Here is a 19,834-nt window from a genome sequence, read left to right on the forward strand (position 1 = left end):
TGCACTGTAACTAGTTACATACAGTATAGTATCTACATAGACTATTCAGAAACAATAACCACTGTTTTCCAGTGTGTGCTGAATACCTGTAGATCTCGGATCTAGGGCCAGAGGAAAATAGTGATTTCATTCAGTCAGAAGCGGATTTGTAACTTGAAGTGAGACAACGTCTAAGCAAGCCTAACACCAGTCAACAAGGGGCGTGTTTGCAGGTAGCTACAAAAAACAACAACACACCCTTAATTTCTCTCGCAACGTTTTGTATACTGATGATTATGTATTGACAAGATTGATTAATTGACTCTTTACTGCAAGCAGCACTGCAATAGATAATACATCTTATTGACCAAAGATTATAAAAAATGTTGGACAGGGCGATAGATTTTTCCATCATTCGTGGTTGGAGCACATTTGACTTTTCAGTCATGATGAGTGGCAGTCGGACTGCATTGAGTTATTACAGTTAGTACCAGGCCTGAGATGTGAAGGCAGGGTCCACGCTTATACATACTTATAACAATATAAAGCATTATACCATATTACACATATGATGCTGTTTGTGGATCAAATCAAATCAACCTTTAGTCAAAGTGCATTTAAAATCGCAACAGACAATAAAATGAAAGAAATAAGTAAAAGCAAATAGGAAGCGGATGATGAGGAAAAAGTTCCTGTGACACTTCCTATGAATAATTCCCCCTTCATAATGCATTATAAGCCATGACATAGGTGCTTATAAATGCAATTAGAATGCATTATGAAGAGGATGTTTATAAGAAGTGTTACTAAAGTTCCTGTTTGGCTATTTTACGCTCGTCCTGGTTAAGGATTGTATCTCCCCTCCAGCTGAAGCCAATCACTGTCGATCAGACCACTCATTTACTCCACTGCACCACACACACATAATAACATTAGTTTAATGTTATATAATAACATTAGTATAACATTAGTTTATTCACTCCCTCTGTCTGCCATGCCAGTGGGTGATCATATGGTTGCCTGGACTCTCATAACACTACGTTAATAGTGCTTCATCTGTCTGTCTCTGATGAGATAGTAGGGGTGTTTGTTTGTGTGTGTGTGCATGCATGTTTGTTCAGTAGAGGGAGGAGTTGTGCTCTGAGTACATCTGAGTCATACTGAAAAAGGAGTGATATTGTTGGGACTAGGAGCATGTATTTCACCTTGAGGGGTGCTGCAAGAGAGAGAGAGAGAATGGAGGAGATGAGAGAGAGAGAACTCCATTAAGCCCTCTTCTCCTCCCTTCATTCCTCCCCTCTCACTCCATCACGAGGCCTTGTAGGGCTTCGTAACTTTTACAAATCAGCACTAAGAGCACCTCACATTCAAATTGAAAGCCTTTGCAATATCTAGCTTAATTTTAAATGTCTGTTTAAGCCTCACTCTCACCCCTCCACTGACATGGCTCTCTCACCACGCAGGGTGCAATAAATATTATTTATGCACAAACATCAATTCTAGTGAAAACAGCTGAATCATTCATGCTAAAATTCAATCTGAATATTGGCTCCGGTGTTTTTAATTATAGTAGAGGAGAGAGAATTATTAACACATACGCACACACACACACACACACACACACACACACACACACACACACACACACACACACACACACACACACACACACACACACACACACCAGCTACATTGTTTAAAGAGAGTTTGTGTAATCTCCTTGAATCTCCTTAAAATGAAATGCTTAAAATGATCTTGCTGAGGAGGCACTTTATTGGATGTGGATTATTTATATTATTTTCCCGTATTGGAATGCACTCAAGTGCATTGCAACGTTTCCTAATGGGTTGCAGTGCTAGAAGCTCTCCTCGTCCTCCTCTTTAGTTTTGCAAAACACAATTACAGTAATCACAGTCGTTGTAACTCTTCCAGCAGTTTCAACAGCACAACACACTGTAGAATCAGAGAAATGTTCCAAAACACAGCGTAAAAAATAAGAACAAATAGCGGTCCCATCTAATGTGTATATAAATCGCTCTGACTGTCCATTGGCCTGACTGAATCTTTATTCATTTTTTTATTTTCTTGTTGTGGGGGCTACATTCACAATACAGAAATTCATATAATTGAACATTTTTAGCTCGTATTCCACCCATGGGCTGCCACTCAATAATAATAATAATAATTTACAAAAGGTACACAAATACAAAGCATTGATCACCATGATCACAACACAAAGCCAAAAAATAACAATCAAAAAAAATCAAAAAAAAAATCCCTCCAACCACCCACCTCCCACGCCCCACCTGGAAATAATGTTTTCCACCCCCTCCCACCCCCCTAGCAACTAGGCTTGCTTGTCATTTGGACCATTGGGGGGATGCAAAAGACCGCCCTCCAAATCGCAAGGCATTATTGGGAAATATTGGAGTATGGGCATGCCATTTTGTTTCCCAGTTACATTGATGTAAAATTTTGCGCCAGGTAGAGATTGTGTGAGCAATAATAGGAGCAAAGCGTAGCTTACATTGTTTAAGGGATATATCAGTGAACACCACCTCTTCCAGGGCAATATGAGATGCCATATTTCTCTCTATAGTCAGCAAGGGGGCAGAATAACCATGTCTAAACCAATTTAGGATGGTTTGAAATGCAAGTGCCTGGAAATACAATTTAAAGTTTGGTACGGATAGTGCTCCTACATCTTTCCCTCTTTGTAAGTTTGTTAATTTTATTCGGGATCACTTACCTTGTCATATAAATTTAGAAAATGCACTATGGATTTTATCCCATAGCCAGAAGGGGGAGACAAGAGAAGCATTTAAATATAGATATTCTGCCGGTTAAAGCAACTAGGATGTTAGTCCATCTACTGAGGTCAGGTTGAATTGATTTGAGCTTTACATTTACGTCATTTAGCAGACGTTCTTATCCAGAGCGACTTACAGTTAGTGAGTGCATACATTTTACACACTGGCCCCCTGTGGGAAACGAACTCACAACCCTGGCGTTGCAAGCGCCATGCTCTACCAACTGTGCTACAGGGGACTAACTATCTGTAAAAATTTCTGGCAATGGTTTTATCCAAGGAAGGAAATACTGTATATCTATTCCCAAATATTAAAAATGAGAAACGATCGGGATTCCATAAGTATAGATGGAGTCCTCCAACGGGGTCTTGAGAGGCAGTAGGGCAGATTTGGTTAGATTTATTTTATAACTTGAGATGGAGCTGAATTTGTCTATGAACTTCAAAGCGTTTGAGATGCATTTTTTTAATGAGATAACGTCATCTGTAGAATTAATTTCGATTGTTGAATTGCCTGGGCCAGGGGCTCCATAGACAATAAAAATAGCAGAGGTGAGATGGGATCGCCTTGTCTGAACAGAACAGAGAAGGAATTGCCTGTTATTACTATGACTGAGGGATTGGCATAATGTATTTTAATCATATTAATGAAATTGGAGCCAATATGTTCCAAAACCGACAAAGTAATGACCATTCTCTCAAAAGCTTTTTCTGCATCGAGAGATGGGAGAACACCTTTCTGATGATTTTGTAAGGGTCTTGTCTGAAAGGACTGTCCTTTGCCCCCACATACTCAACTAATGATTTCTACACAAAGATTGACCTATTTAGTTTCCACAGAAATCTACATTTGAAGGCCTGGTACAAGCAGAACACCTTTCCAACTACAGACACCAGTGTTTCAGGTCATCAGTTTCTGTGCCCTCAAAAATTGCTTTTGAGCACAAGTCCACTTTGCAGAATGCCTTACTAAACACATTTGCCTAGAAGGTGAATTTTGATGTGGAGAATCTGTTTAAGGGTAAAAGTGACTCTAACGAAATGCGACGTATCCTTTCTAAGACAGAGAACAATGCAATTGAATCCTTGTCCAGAAATGGACAGATTGTTGTTTAAAAAGCAGACAAAGGTCGCACTACAGTAGTGTGGGGTAAGAACAAATATGTGACAGAAGCCTACCATCAATTAGACAATGCTGAATTCTACCAATCTCTTACCTTCAACCCTACAGAGGACCTCAAACCTGAATTGAAAGGGATCCTCACAGAAGCTAAGGAGAATGGCTACATTTCAGATAATGAGTTGACATTTATTTTCAATCCACGTATGGCTTCTTATTATCTTCTTCCAAAAGTCCACAATAATCTTGAAAACCCCCCAGGCATTAGTGGTAATGAAAGCCTGACAGAACCCATCTCCAAGTACATTGATTACTTATTAAGCCTTTTCTGCCATCACTCCCATCCTATCTTGAAGACACCACAGATGTGTTGAACAAAATTAAATAACTGAACAACATTTGCACCACTTCATTTTTAGTTACAATGGATGTGGAGTCTCTATACACCACCAGCAATGCACCATTTCTTGAGTACTCGGCCTGAGACTGAGATGCCTCCCACATAATTAATTGTCTCACTGAATGAATGGGCTCTTAATAATAATAACATATATGTCTTCCAGGACCGTATCTTTAAACAAGTCAAAGGATGTGCCATGGGAGCTTGCTACAGCCCTTCCTACACTGGAAATTACTTCATTTTGGATCCTTCTAAAAACCAGTTATTTTACAGGATTATATGGTGGGGACACTATATTGATGATGTTTGCCTGTTCTGGTCTGGCTCAGAAGATGAACTTATTTCCTTCCACCAATACCTTAACAGCATTAAATCAAATAAAGTAATATCAAATTGTTTTTGTCACATGCTCTGAATACAACAGGTGTAGACCTTACCGTGAAATGCTTACTTACAAGCCCTTAACCAACAATGCAGTTGAAGAAATAGACTTAAGAAAATATTTACTAAATAAACTAAAGTAACAAAAAATTATTAATAATAATAATAATAATCACAATAATGGGGCTATATAAAGGGGGTACAGGTACAGAGTCAATGTGCGGGGGTACAGGTTAGTCGAGGTAATTTGTACATGTAGGTAGGGGTAAAGTGACTATGCATAGATAATAAACAGTGAGTAGTAGCAGTTTAAAAACAAATGGGTGGGGGGGTCAATGTAAATAGTTTGGGTAGCCATTTGATTAATTATTCAGCAGTCTTATGACTTGGGGGTAGAAGGTGTTAAAGAGCCTTTTGGACCTAGACTTCGGTACCGCTTGCCGTGCAGTAGCAGAGAGAACAGTCTATGACTTGGGTGACTAGAGTCTTTGACAATTTTTTGGGCCTTCCTCTGACACCGCCTAGTACATAGTACTGAGCTGTACGCACTACCCTCTGTAGAGCCTTACGGTCGGATGCCGAGCAGTTGCCATACCAGGCGGTGATGCAACCGGTCAGGATGCTCTCGATGGTGCAGCTATATAACTTTTTGAGGAACTGGGGACCCATGCCAAATCTCCTGAGGGGGAAAAGGCATTGTCGTGCCCATTTCACGACTTTCTTAGTGTGTTTGGACCATGATAGTTTGTTGGTGATGTGGACACCAAGGAACTTGAAACTCTCGATCCACTCCATTACAGCCCCATCGATGTGAATGGGGGCGTGTTCGGCCCTCCTTTTCCTGTAGTCCACGATCATCTCCTTTGTCTTGCTCACGTTGAGGGAGAGTTTGTTATCCTGGCACCCCACTGCCAGGTCTCTGACCTCCTCCCTATAGGCTGTCTCATCATTGTCGGTGATCAGGCCTACCACCATTGTGTCATCAGCAAACTTAATGATGGTGTTGGAGTCATGCTTGGCCACGCAGTCGTGGGTGAACACGGAGTACAGGAGGGGACTAAGCATGCACCCCTGAGGGGCCCCCGTGTTGAGGATCAGCGTGGCAGATGTGTTGTTGCGTTCCCTTACCACCTGTAGGTGGCCCTTCAGGAAGTCCAGAATCCAGTTGCAGAGGGAGGTGTTTAGTCCCAGGGTCCTTAGCTTAGTGATGAGCTTTGTGGGTACTATGGTGTTGAACGCTGAGCTGTAGTCAATGAACAGCATTCTCCCATAAGTGTTCCTTTTGTCCAGGTGGGAAAGGGCACTGTGGAGTGCGATTGAGATTGTGTCATCTGTGGATCTGTTGGGGCGGTATGCGAATTGGAGAGGGTCTAGGGTTTCCGGGATGATGGTGTTGATGTGAGCCATGACCAGCCTTTCAAAGCACTTCATGGCTATCGACGTGAGTGGTACGGGTTGGTAGTCATTTAGGCAGGTTACTTTAGTGTTCTTGTCACGAGTTGCTAAGCCAGAACCCAGAAGCAGACCAGGACAAGGTAAGTTGAAACGAAGGTGAGTGTTTATTTACAAATTCAAGAGTGATGCTGAATAATCCAGGGAACAGAGCGGGCGGCGTTGATTAGTTGTTGGGGGTGCAGTGGTTGATCCCATCCTGGGTCGGCAGCCGCCGACCACCAGGCAGAGGTTGGATGAAGGTTCCGGACGGGTGACTGCAGATGGAACAAAACGGGGGTAAGTAAGCAACAAACCAACAAGGTGCAAAAACAACAAAACTAACGCTAGGCTCTAAGACTGATACTCTGGTAAACCTACTGTTCATGGCTAACGATCCGGCAGGGAATGGATGTTAGGCCAGAGCCTAAGAAGGGTGATGATCAGGACCAGGTGTGCAGATTGCTGATGGGATGCAGGTGCGGAAATCAAGAGAGCTCCCCGGAGCGTTCCCCGAACCCTCGGGAAACTGGAGATCACGAACAGAAAAACTAGTCCACAGACAGGACCCGACTCAGACTGCCGGGATCGTTACAGTACCCCCTCCGACGAACGCCACCGGGCGGACTCCCGGAGCGCCAGGATGGAGGCGGTAGAAGTCACGGATGAGGTCAGCATCTAGGATCTGTCGCCGCGGAATCCAACTCCTCTCTTCAGGACCATACACCTCCCAGTCCACGAGATACTGGAAACCCCGGCCCCGCCGTCTGGAATCCATGATGCGCCGCACCGTGTAGGCAGGACCACCTCCGATCATCCGAGGAGGAGGAGGAGGAGGCGGAGGAGGCAACAGAGGACTGAGGAAAACAGGCTTGAGGCAGGAGACATGAAAGGTGGGATGGACTCTGAGCGTCCTCGGTAGTTTGAGTCGAACTGCCACTGGATTGATCACCTTCTCCACCACAAACGGACCAATGAACTTCGGTAACAACTTCCTAGACTCAGTCCGTAACGGAAGATCCCGTGTGGCCAACCAGACCCTATCTCCGATGGTATAGGTGGGAGCGGGGATCCGGCGACGCATTCGCCTGGAGCTGATACCGGTCCGAAACTCTAAGGAGTGCCTTTCTGGCCCGATGCCAGGTCCGGTGGCAACGACGAATATGGGCCTGAACAGAAGGCACTGAGAGCTCCTTCTCCTGAGAAGGGAACAGGGGAGGTTGGTAGCCATACAGGCACTGGAAGGGAGACATCCCAGTGGCAGATGTAGGGAGAGTATTGTGGGCATACTCAACCCAAGGCAACTGAGAGACCCAGGAGGTGGGGTTGGAAGAGACCAGGCAGCGTAGCGTGGATTCCATCTTCTGGTTGGCTCTCTCCGCCTGACCATTGGATTGGGGGTGAAAACCAGATGTGAGACTGACTGTAGCTCCAATGGCCAAACAGAAGGACTTCCAGACAGCAGAGGTAAACTGAGGGCCACGGTCGGAAACGATATCACTGGGCAAACCGTGGACCCTGAAAACCTCCCTAACCAGGATCTCGGACGTCTCCGAGGCAGAGGGAAGCTTGGCAATTGGCACAAAGTGGGCGAACTTGCTGAATCTGTCCACGATAGTCAGAACGACCGTGTTCCCCTCAGAAGCGGGCAACCCAGTGACGAAGTCCAGGGCCAGATGCGACCATGGTCGCCGGGGAATAGGAAGGGGGTGAAGTAGTCCAGAGCTGGGCCGATTGGTACTCTTATTCTGCGCACACACTGGACAGGCAGCAACAAAACCCCCGAGTATCCTCGGCCATGGCAGGCCACCAAAAACGTCTGTGAAGAAACGCCATTGTCCGAGCCACGCCAGGGTGACAAGCCATCTTGCTGGCGTGGGACCATTTGAGGACAGCAGGACGAACCGACTCAGGCACAAACAACCGACCGGGTGGACCGTTACCGGGACCGGGCTGAGTCCGAAGGGCCGCCAGCACCTCCTCCTCAATCTTCCACATAACTGCTCCCACGACGCAGTTCCGGGGGAGAATTGTCTCGGTCTTGGACCCACTCTCCTCCGTCTTGAGAACATCCGGGACAAGGCGTCCGCCTTGCCGTTCTTAGATCCAGGTCGGAACGTCAGGGAAAACTTGAATCGTCCGAAAAACAACGCCCACCTTGCCTGACGGGGAGTTGAGACGTTTAGCCGATTGCACGTAAGCAAGATTCTTGTGGTCAGTCCAGACAATAAACGGTTGCTCCGCCCCCTCCAACCAGTGGCGCCACTCCTCCAAGGCAAGTTTCACCGCGAGAAGCTCCCGGTTACCCACATCGTAATTCCTCTCCGCAGGCGAAAGGCGACGAGAGTAGTAGGCGCAGGGATGGAGTTTACTGTCCGTGGAGCATCGCTGCGACAGGATGGCGCCAACTCCCACATCAGACGCGGTCCACTTCAACGACGAACTGACGGGCCGTGTCCGGTTGAGAGAGAATCGGTGCGTTGGTGAATCGCCTCTTCAAATCCAGAAACGCTCGATCCGCCTCCGGATTCCACTTGAAGGTCCTGATACTGGAAGTCAAGGCAGTTAACGGAGCGGCCACACGGCTGTAATCCCGGATGAATCTGCGGTAGAAATTCGCAAACCCCCAAAAATCTCTGGAGCTGCAATCTCGTACCGGGCTGGGCCCATTCCAGAACCGCTCTAACCTTCTCCTGGTCCATCCTAATCTCTCCCTGGAGATGATGTACCCGAGAAAGGATGTCGTGTGGGCGTGAAACTCGCACTTCTCGGCCTTCACGAACAGGTGATTCTCCAACAATCGCTGCAGAACCTGCCGGACATGCTGGACGTGGTCGGAAGGTTCCTTCGAGAAGATCAGAATGTCATCCAGGTAAACAAACACAAAGAGACCGATCATATCTCTCAGGACGTCGTTCACCATACTCTGGAATACCGCTGGAGCATTGGTCAGTCCAAACGGCATCACCTGATACTCGAGTGACCCATCGGTGTATTGAAACCCGTCAACCACTCGTCCCCCTTCTCTGATCCGGACCATGTGATACGCATTGCGTAGGTCTAGCTTGGTGAACACCGTAGCACCCTGTAAGGAGTCGAAGGCAGAACTCATCAAGGGCAGGGGATACTTGTTCTTGACCGTGATGTCATTCAACCCCCGATAATCAATACACGGTCGAAGAGAGCCATCCTTCTTACCCACAAAGAAGAATCCTACCCCCAGGGGTGATGACGAGGGACGAACGAGACCAGCAGCTAGGGACTCCTTGATGTAGGTCTCCAAAGCCTCACGTTCAGGTCGGGAGATACTGTATAACCTTCCCTTGGGGTAGACAGCTCCAGGGAACAGGTTGATGGCACAATCATATGGTCGGTGGGGAGGGAGTGACAGAGCCTTCTGCTTACTGAAAACTTCCCCAAATCGTGATATGTCTCGGGAACCAGGGACAAATCTGGGGGTTTAGCCTCAATCACCTGACTGGGAACCGAATGGGGGCAGGCAGTCTTGAGACAGTTAGCATGACAATCAAGGCTCCAACTCGTTACCTTGCCCGTCACCCAATCGAACATGGGATTGTGTTCCTTCAGCCAGGGGTATCCAAGGACCAGAGGAACATGGGAAGACGGCAGAATGAAGAATGAAATCATCTCAGAATGATTCCCCGACAACCGCATCTTAACCGGTTCAGTCCTCATCGTGATACGTGCCAGACTACTGCCGTCCAGAGTGGTAGCTTCAATGGCTTCCGGCAATTGCTCCTTGGAAAGCCCCAGCTGTTCCACCAACTCGGCATCTAGAAAGCTTCCATCGGCACCTGAATCGAGCAAAGCGTTAATCGCTAAGCTCTGATTCCTGTTCATAAGGGTAGCCGGGAAACGGGGTCTGACAGAGGTATTGAGAGGTCGAAACTGGCTCGCTAAAAGTCCTCCCAACTTTAGCGAGCCGCGCAGTTTGACGACCCGACTGGAACCTGAGAAGCTGATCGGTTGGACGGAACCCATTGCTTCTCCCTCCTTCGCTCTCGGACTCGATTATCCACCCGAATAGACAAGGCTACCAAGCTGTCCAGGTCACTAGGCTCCGGATAGGAGATCAACTCATCCTTGAGCTGCTCCGACAGACCCTGGTAAAAGGCCGCTTGCAGAGCCTCCTCATTCCACCCACTCTCCACAGCCAACGTCTTGAACTCGATCACGAAGTCGGCCACGCTGCGAGTTCCTTGGCGAAGCGAAAACAGGCGCCTAGCTGCGTCCCTCCCTCGGACGGAATGGTCGAAGAGCTTCCTCATCTCGGCCGTGAACCCCTGGTATGAAGCCATGCAGGGATCCTGTCGTTCCCAAACGGCTGAAGCCCACTCCAGCGCTCGACCACGCAGCAACTCAATCACAAAGGCTATCCTAGCCTTGTCTGTGGCATAAGAGTAGGGCTGTAGATCGAACACTAATCCACACTGCATAAGGAAGGAACGGCATCTTCCCAGCTCCCCCTCATATTTATCCGGCGTCGGAACCTTGGGCTCACGGAAGGACACAGCTTCAGAAGCGGCAGGCGAGATGGGTGAAACCGGTAGTGGATCCTCCACCGGACACTTGCGTTGGTTCTGGACCTCCGTCAGACCGGTAGAAAGGTTCCGAACTGACAACGCGATCTCCTGTAGTACCGTGCTATGATGGCCCAACATCTTCTCCTGCTGGGTAATGGCATGGCGAACAGAGTCCAGGTCCGCTGGGTTCATTACTGGCCGGATCGTTCTGTCACGAGTTGCTAAGCCAGAACCCAGAAGCAGACCAGGACAAGGTAAGTTGAAACGAAGGTGAGTGTTTATTTACAAATTCAAGAGTGATGCTGAATAATCCAGGGAACAGAGCGGGCGACGTTGATTAGTTGTTGGGGGTGCAGTGGTTGATCCCATCCTGGGTCGGCAGCCGCCCGACCACCAGGCAGAGGTTGGATGAAGGTTCCGGACGGGTGACTGCAGATGGAACAAAACGGGGGGTAAGTAAGCAACAAACCAACAAGGTGCAAAAACAACAAAACTAACGCTAGGCTCTAAGACTGATACTCTGGTAAACCTACTGTTCATGGCTAACGATCCGGCAGGGAATGGATGTTAGGCCAGAGCCTAAGAAGGGTGATGATCAGGACCAGGTGTGCAGATTGCTGATGGGATGCAGGTGCGGAAATCAAGAGAGCTCCCCGGAGCGTTCCCGAACCCTCGGGAAACTGGAGATCACGAACAGAAAAACTAGTCCACAGACAGGACCCGACTCAGACTGCCGGGATCGTTACACTTTAGTGTTCTTGGGCACAGGGACTATGGTGGTCTGCTTGAAACATGTAGGTATTACAGACTCGGTAAGGGAGAGGTTGAAAATGTCAGTGAAGACACTTGCCAGTTGGTCCGATCATGCTCTGAGTACACATCCTGGTAATCCGCCTTGTGAATGTTGAGCTGTTTAAAGGTCTTGCTCACATCGGCTACGGAGAGCGTGATCACACAGTCGTCCGGAACAGCTGATGCTCTCATGCATGTTTCAGTGTTACTTGCCTCGAAGCGAGCATAGAAGTAATTTAGCTCGTCTGGTAGGCTTGTGTCACTGGTTCGGAGAGTGTGAGTAATCGCTGTTGAGGTGAGTAATCGCCGTTCTGAAATCCAGAAGCTCTTTTCGGTCATAAGAGACGGTAGCAGCAACATTATGTACAAAATAAGTTACAAACAATGCGAAAAAACACACGAAATAGCACAGTTGGTTAGGAGTCCGTAAAACGGCAGCCGTCCCCTCCGGCGCCATTGTACTTATGACCCTAACATCAAACTAATTATGGAGTACAGCAAGGATAACATTAATTTTTTTGACCTTGACATCAGTAGAAATGAGAAAGGCTGTTTGCACACATCAATCTTTAGGAAGCCTACAGATGGGAATGTCATTCATGCAGACGGTTTCCACCCCAAATGGCCAATTTCAAAGAGTCTGCATAATTTGTGATCAGGGAACAGACTACTCTGTCAAATCTGCTGAATTGAGCAGGGGGTATAGCAGTCAGGTCCTGAAAGACACAGGAACAATGGCCGGACAACTTGACAGAAATAATCATTAAAAACAATTGGGGAATCATCCAAAGTGATATGCTACTATGTCTTCTCAGAGCCACCAGTCATAAGCTTTAATAGATGTCCTACCCTAAATGACAAATTAGTCGACAGCTACCTTCCTGGTGACTCAAAAGACTTGGCTAGACCACAAACCCAGGGGTTCTTTTAAATGCAACCAGCGCAACCGTTGCAGAAATATTGCACAGAAAAAGTATCTTGTTGACACAGCTTCTAAAACATAGTATTTAGTCAAGCATTTCATTAACTGTAAAACCACTCATGTCATTTACATTTTGGCATGTCCACAGTGCAAGGTATTCTGCTTTGGATGGGGGGGGCAAACACAGGAGAAGTTTATACGCTAAATAAAACCCCTGGAAAGGGGGGTCTGAGCTGGCAACCCTGACGTAGCATAGTTACAATCTGATGCTTCATTCAAAACAACCGGGAACTGGGAAATCTCAGACTTCAGTGCTTTCAAGACAACTGGGAACTCAAGAAAAAACGAGGTCCTTCTGGGAAAATTATTTTTGAACAGTCATCCAACTTGGAATTCCAACAAGGGAACTCCGGCTTCTTTCTAGAGCTCCGACTTTCCGACCTGAAGATCACTGACGTCATGATTTGACCTCGTATTTTTCAGAGTTCCCAATTGTCTTGAAAACACCATAAGTCAACCGAGTGAACCATTCCTTCACCTCGTTTTGTTATAACATATTTGGTCTGACAGACGCTTACGTGACAAGCAGAATGCATTGTATGATGTCAGCAAACATGGCGCCACACATTGCTGACAAATAGCTTAGCATTAGCTCATCATAATCAGTACAACCTTCAAAAAATACCTTTGCTGTCATCTAGTGGGCATATTGCTTTATTGCCCTCTGCTATTTTTGGACTGCTGTGGTCCATGTTTGCTGTGATCTAGTGTACTCTAAAATATATGGCTCTCAACTCTCACCAATTTGCCCAGTCCTATTCAAGGCTAGAATATCTGTATTTTCTCGTGGTTCTAATGCGTCTAGCCTTGATTTGCATTTTAATAACATATCTATTTCACTTTTTTATGTATAGTATTGTTTACTAGGGGTTGTCCAATGAATTCTGTAACCACTCCCTCTTCAAATCAGGGTTGATTGGAACATTTTAAATCTTTGTTTCCATTGAATATGCCATACAAATAAAGGCATTTTAATTAATTACAGGAAGAGTGCCTTGGTCCTCCTTTCTTTTTGATGTCCAATTCACCACTTTCACCAAAGAGCACCTTCTTTCTACAAAGACCCACTATTGTGTGCCTTAGCAGCAGCGCATCCCTTCCTTCTTTTATCTACAAATGTTTTGTGCCTGTTTGAATAGAAAGTGTATTATTTTGCTTTAGGGTTATGAGTTTGCCAGGCATTGATGAGGTGGTAATCCGAGAGTAAATGTTGGAGAGCCTTGGTTGCCTGTGGATTGTAGTTGGTCTTATTAGATTTGTCCCGCATGTCCAGAATGGCGTTCTGTCTGTTCCAATAACCAGTTGGAATTCAGTTAATTCTAACAATATGCTGTTCAGACAATCAAAAAACGTAGGATCATATGAATTTGGATCATACACATTAATAATGGCAATTTTCTTCCCATTATGGATACATTTAAGGAAAGGGATTCTGCATTATTGGTCTTCGCCTTCATCAAGGCTGGGGATTTGGAGTTTCTTATGTATGATTAGGATTACACCCTTTGTTTTGTTTTGGGGCTGATGAAAAAGCAGCCAGTTTGTAAAAATGGTTCTCTGTTCAATGTGCGTCCTTTTGGAACAGGTGTGTTTCTTGGAGCATTGTTATATCAATATAGTTTCTTGCTAGAATATAAAGACAGCTGGAACATTTGATAGGACTATTAAGGCCTTTCAAATTCCACGAGAGAATAGTATTCAATAGTTTTTTCTAAACTGTAATTGTTATTGTTAGTGTTGATGTAAAAGAAAAAGCAGGACCCACAGGGAAACCCACGCATTGGTCACTCCCCACCCAGAAGACTCTCTCTATAAACTATTCCCTGCCACCCCACTTCCCTACCCCCTTTCCCCAGCCTCCCTCCTCCTCCCTAGCCCCCAGCCCCTATTCCCCGGTTCCCCCCACCCTGCACAATCATTACAGGGTTGTAGCATAATGACGAGTGTCAGCCTTACATATGGAGTCTCTTAAGCAGCATATTTTTGGTCTTAAGGTATTAAAATATAATAAGAATAAAGTAAAACAAAATAAGTAACGAATTCAGACCTTTACAATTAAGTTAGCAGACTTGATGAGTAAGGGTTGGTAATGAGGAAAAAGACTGAGAATGAAAACAAAGATATGACAGATATGCCTAATGCCTAAACCATCAGAAATAGGATAACTGTAGAACCAATAGCCCTTAATCCATTACCTTCATTTATTAATCGCACTATGCTTTAAATGACCTTAAATCAAAATGTGCTTTCCTTTAAGTGCTCTATACTAGCTACTAACAAAAGAAGAGGGTATGTGCAAAAAGTTAAGTATATACTCTAGATCTTATATAACAGTTCATCATTGCCTGTAGCGCAAGTCCTCCCTGTGCGATATATTCAGTAGCATAAACAGAGGGGGACAGCAATCAACAGGAAGAAAAAGCAAACAAAAGCAAAAAAAGAAATTGTGTAGTTGTAGCCCAAATGAAACAAAAATGTGTAGGGGGATAGCTACCAACTTATTTTGCCATATTTAGCCCACATTGAGCCACACAAGAAAACAGTCAGAGTACATATGACACCTCCATATATTGTCCATTGTTCATTAATTGGCATGGAGTAATCACTGTGTAAATGTCCTGGACCGTAGGCAACATAATTATAACAAGTTCAATGCTCAGCAATAATAGCAATATTGTTCCTTGTACCCAAACATGAGGGGTGTCCTCATCATTGTCTTATGCTGAGGGCAACATTATAGCCATAGGCTAGGCTACATGATTGTGCATGGATAACATACCTGAATAATGAGCCACTCATGGGGTTCCATCTGTCGGCTTGTCCCCTTGTGTGTTGGGTTTGATGTGCTTATCGAAGAAGTATTGAGCTTCCTTGGCAACGGAAAATGTGTGTGTTGTGTTCTGGAAGGTCAAGATGAGTTTTGCTGGGTGGATGAAGCTGCTTCTCAGGTTTAGCTTGCGTAGCTGATCTCAACTCATTGTTCGTCTCCCTCTGTTTTAGCAGTTCGGCAATCAAGTCTGTGTAGATGCTGATCCTCTTCCCTGCATAGGTCAGACCCCCGGATTCCGCTGCAAGGCGAACAATTTGCTGCTTAACTTCAAAACTGTAGATCCGTACGATCATAGAGCGAGAGCAGTTGCAGAGTGGACCCAGCTTCTCCTGCCTGAACAGTTCTTCCAAAAGATTGCTCATGAAGGAAGTTGGGTTGCCCGCTTTCACACCAGTTTCAAGTCCTGTGACGGACACATTGAATTTACTGGAATAATTTTTTGCTGATTACGTTTTCTCTTTTAGGACCGTTGTTAGAATTATAAGGAAAAAAATACTTTATAAATGTGCTTCAAAGTTAATGCAGAGGACATACGGTAGCAGATGGCTCATAAAGCCTCACTGATCAATAAATTAAGCTCATGCTTTAAAGGAGCTGGCAAAAGCGATTTTGAAACGTTGCTTCTGTTTGCGATATCAGACAGACAGGAGGAGTGAATATTGACTTTATTGTTGTTGTCATGTAACAGTTTACTTTTCAGGTAAACTGTTCAAATCTTTTCAATCGGTAAAAATTTTTTAAAGCTAGTTTGACTGTCAAAGATACTCATTATTATGCCCTATTGCAACATTTCGCAACTTCTAACATTTATTCTCTCTTTGTTCCTGTCCCTCAGGTGTGTTAGGAGGGAGGTGTGCAAGAAGCATGTCGCGTGCCTTCATTTTGCCCTCAGCCATTGTCACCCAAGACTTTTTCAGATCACCATCCTGCCCCTCTGGCCCTGCCCCCAGGCCCCCGTGCTTTCCAGGCCCCCAGACTCTTACCTGAGCCCCCAGGCAACCTCTTCAATCTACCAATACCACTGCTTCTCTCAGAACAATACTCACCCGAGCCCCCACCCCTACTCCCCTTTACGGGCGGATACCCTTGTGCACATGATGCACCTGAGATGTGATTCTGACCCTGGACTAAAAAGTGACTTTATCAGAACTGGAGGGACATAAAGAAAGATGAGAAGAGGAACTGAGCTGAGGACGGATGGACAAAAATAGAGATAGAGAGAGAGAGAGGAAAATACAAATTAAGCTAATCAAGTTGCAGTTGTTTTTCAAATCTGTAGACAGCATCACATTTGTTTTTTAAAAAGTATTGGGGAAAGAAACTACTGTCTCCTTTTTATTTGTTTGTTCCTATGTTTCTTTTCTATCCTCCTTTACTTACAACATGGGTATTTCCTCGTTCCATATTTTAAGGGAATGTGTTTCGATTTCAGTGGTATATAAAAGAAGACTGGGTTAAGAAGTATCCGTGGCTTATTTGTGGAAAACAAAAATCATGATGAGCACTCTTGGTGTATTTGTAAAACTACCATGTATTTCTGCCTGTAAATGTTTCTGTCCCGACATGGCTACAGCACATTCTACTCCTGACACACAGCCTAAAGGACGAGACACACCGTGCTGACCAACGGCTAAAAGCAGTGGGTGGCCGCAGTTTGTTAGCAATCACCTGCTGGGTGTTGATGAACGGTAGCGATTCAACATGTAGAATCGTCGGAAAATGAAAAGGAAATGATGACCGATGTTCTGGTCAGAGGCGATAGGACGGCCATCCGCTGCTTTTATCCGTTTGTCGGCACAATGTGTTTTGTTCTTAACCCCTATTCCTCTCCTCTCAAAACAAACCGGGACCCATAGCTAAACAAAATAAAGATACTCATAGTTAGCAATGTAGAGATTTTCACCAACCCTATAAGTCATTTGCTCCAGTATGGTGTATTTCATTAATACAAAAAATTAAGATAAAGAAAAGTTTCTTCAACTTCCTGCTGGCAGTTATTCACTTTATTTTACCCATGCCGTGTCCAACTTCATTAATAGCTGATAACATTTTACTCCTGGCAGTTTGCCAGTGATGAAAATGACTGAAATTGGCTTGAACTTCTGTACACACAGTATACTTTATTCGTTTTGTGTTTTAGTCCTTCAATTTACTATATGTCTAGGGGGATTACATTTCGTATTACACTATAATTGATCCATTATTGTCATCCTTTTTGTTATTTGATTACATTTCCAAAGCTAATTTATTTTAGCAACCCTCCTTTCAGTCCAAAAGCAAGGGGGTAATAACTACATTGAATCTCATTCAGCATCCAGGTACTCCTCTCTTTCATGCTAGTTCTTCATTATGTAACTGCTCACATTAGTAATATTGAAAAAAGCAGTAGTAGTTTCCAGCATAGCAATTAGCTGTTCTGATGACGAGGAGCATCTAAATGAACTGAAAATGGATAACCATGTATTTTATCTCTTTCCTGATCAAATGAACATTTTCTATTCATCAACCCTAATGCCTGGTGGAAGTGGAGGAAAATGTCCCTTTGAAGATTCAATTACTGCCAAGACAGAGAGAAAGTGAGAGAGGGAATGGAGAGGGAAAGGTGTCTGTCCTTGGCGGGCACAAATTGAATGGGCTATTTGCAAAAAAAATGGTGTTTGAAGTCATTGTAAGACCTAATGTGTCTGAGGAAGGAAGGAGCCCAGTAATGGCCAACATGCTGCCATGCTTATCCACAGTGGTTGTGTCCCAAATTGCACCCTATTCCCTATATAGTGCTTTTGACCAGGGCCCATAGGGCTTTGAGTCAGTAGTGCACTATTAAGAAAATAGGGTGCCATTTGGGACGCATTCCTACTGTCCAGACAGTGACAGTCACAGCTAGTACATTCACACTGGTGCCAGTCGTCTAGCCTCGGGGTATAAGGATGTGACTTCAGTTACCAAAATAGTCAAATAAGTAATTGAAGTAATGAAAGAGGCCCTTTTTCAAAACTGGCTTTAGGTATTTTTTATTCTGTCTCGGAATTTTGATTCTCTCTCTCTGTTTTCTCTCGTATTCTTTCTCTCTCTCTCTCTCTCTCTCTCTCTCTCTCTCTCTCTCTCTCTCTCTCTCTCTCACTCCCACACAATCTACGTTGCAGAAATCTAGGTGAACTCAGAGAAAAACTGAACTGACCTCTATCACATATAATGGTTTGCCACTTGCAGTCAAATGCTAAAAACATGTTTTCCTTTATGAAATATGTTGTTAGAACAGGTGTAGCAATGTTGTCTTTCCTTCTCACTGAAAAGCATCCAAAATCTAAATCACCACTGTTTCAAGCTCTCTCAGACATTGATTTAACAGAACGCCTGTACTTTCAATTGCAATAAAACATAGAGGAGGCCAGTCTTGACTCAAACCAGGAGTTGTTGGAGTTTTGTTGGAGGTTAGGCAAGAACACAATATTTACCCATGGTGTCATTCGAGTTCCCATTTTACTTGCTGAGCAAGTGAGTCAGTTATACAGTTAGTGGTTATTTGGTCCCACTTCATAAAGCCTTCATAAACACTAAATAAATGTGTTGCAAATAATCTATAACTGTATTTAATGCTTTATATAAAGGGTTAATAAATGTGGCATAACTGTGTGACATAACCACCAATGTCAAATGTGACATAACCCACTATGTCAAATATGACATACACATGTGCTTTATAAAGGGTGGCATAAGCGCCATTTAATAAAGGCCTTATGAATCATATTAAATGCAGGCTTCACAAAGCATTTTTAACCCTGTCACGCATCTTGGTAGAGCATTGCAACGTCAGGATATTGGCTTTGATTCCCAGGACCACCCAAACATAAAAATGTATTCAAGCATGATTATAAGTCTCTTTGGATAAAAGTGTCTGCTAAATGTAATATATTATGTTATATTTCACTTTAACATTTCTAGGATGGCCCAACATCTTTCCCTCTTGGGTGCATGGTCAATAATATTATTGGACCTGACCTTCAATTTCCCTCAAAATGCTGTGCTGCAGGATGACACACACTCTAAACTGCAGTCATGCACAGGAAAAAAACATTGGTAGGGCCTTTTAAAATCCATTTATATTTTTTGCCTAGTTCTGTTTTTTTCACACTTTTAATAGAAAAACAACAAAATTGGATTTTCTGTGTTCACAACAATGATTAAACCACATCAGGGGATGACATTTGAGGTGTGGTACAAATCTAAGAAACTTTGGTTTTAGAGTGTAGTTGCCCTTTAATTCAGTGAGCATGCCTTGCACTCTTGTTTGGTTAGTGGGTTTTCTGTAGTGCAGTAAGCGCACATGTGATGTGACTCGGCCGCCTATAGAATGGGTGGAGTAAAAGGCCAGAAACATTCCATATTATTCAGAGCCCATGAAATGACTCCATATATTCAACAGACCCTACTGAGTATTCCCTACAATACTTTTACTGCAGCACCCAGAATAGTTATTGCTCTAAGCCAATATGTACTCCATTATACAGTGCCTCACATTGGGGGCATTTATTTGACCTTGGAACATGTTTCAAAACCCAAATGTAA

General features: G+C 44.4%; 1 protein-coding gene across 1 annotated transcript in view; it reads left to right on the forward strand.

Moving 5' to 3' along the window:
- The window catches only part of LOC121540390 (LIM domain transcription factor LMO4-like), a 60,375-nt gene extending 41,594 nt beyond the window's left edge, over window positions 1–18,781 (forward strand). The window contains exon 5 of the mRNA XM_041849229.2: window positions 16,104–18,781. Within this exon, the coding sequence (XP_041705163.1) occupies window positions 16,104–16,112 (9 nt within the window). The 3' untranslated portion in view covers window positions 16,113–18,781. The remainder of the gene's footprint in view (window positions 1–16,103) is intronic.
- The last annotated feature ends 1,053 nt before the right edge of the window (window positions 18,782–19,834 follow it).

This window comes from Coregonus clupeaformis, chromosome 26, assembly GCF_020615455.1.
Source record: "Coregonus clupeaformis isolate EN_2021a chromosome 26, ASM2061545v1, whole genome shotgun sequence".
NCBI lineage: Eukaryota > Metazoa > Chordata > Actinopteri > Salmoniformes > Salmonidae > Coregonus > Coregonus clupeaformis.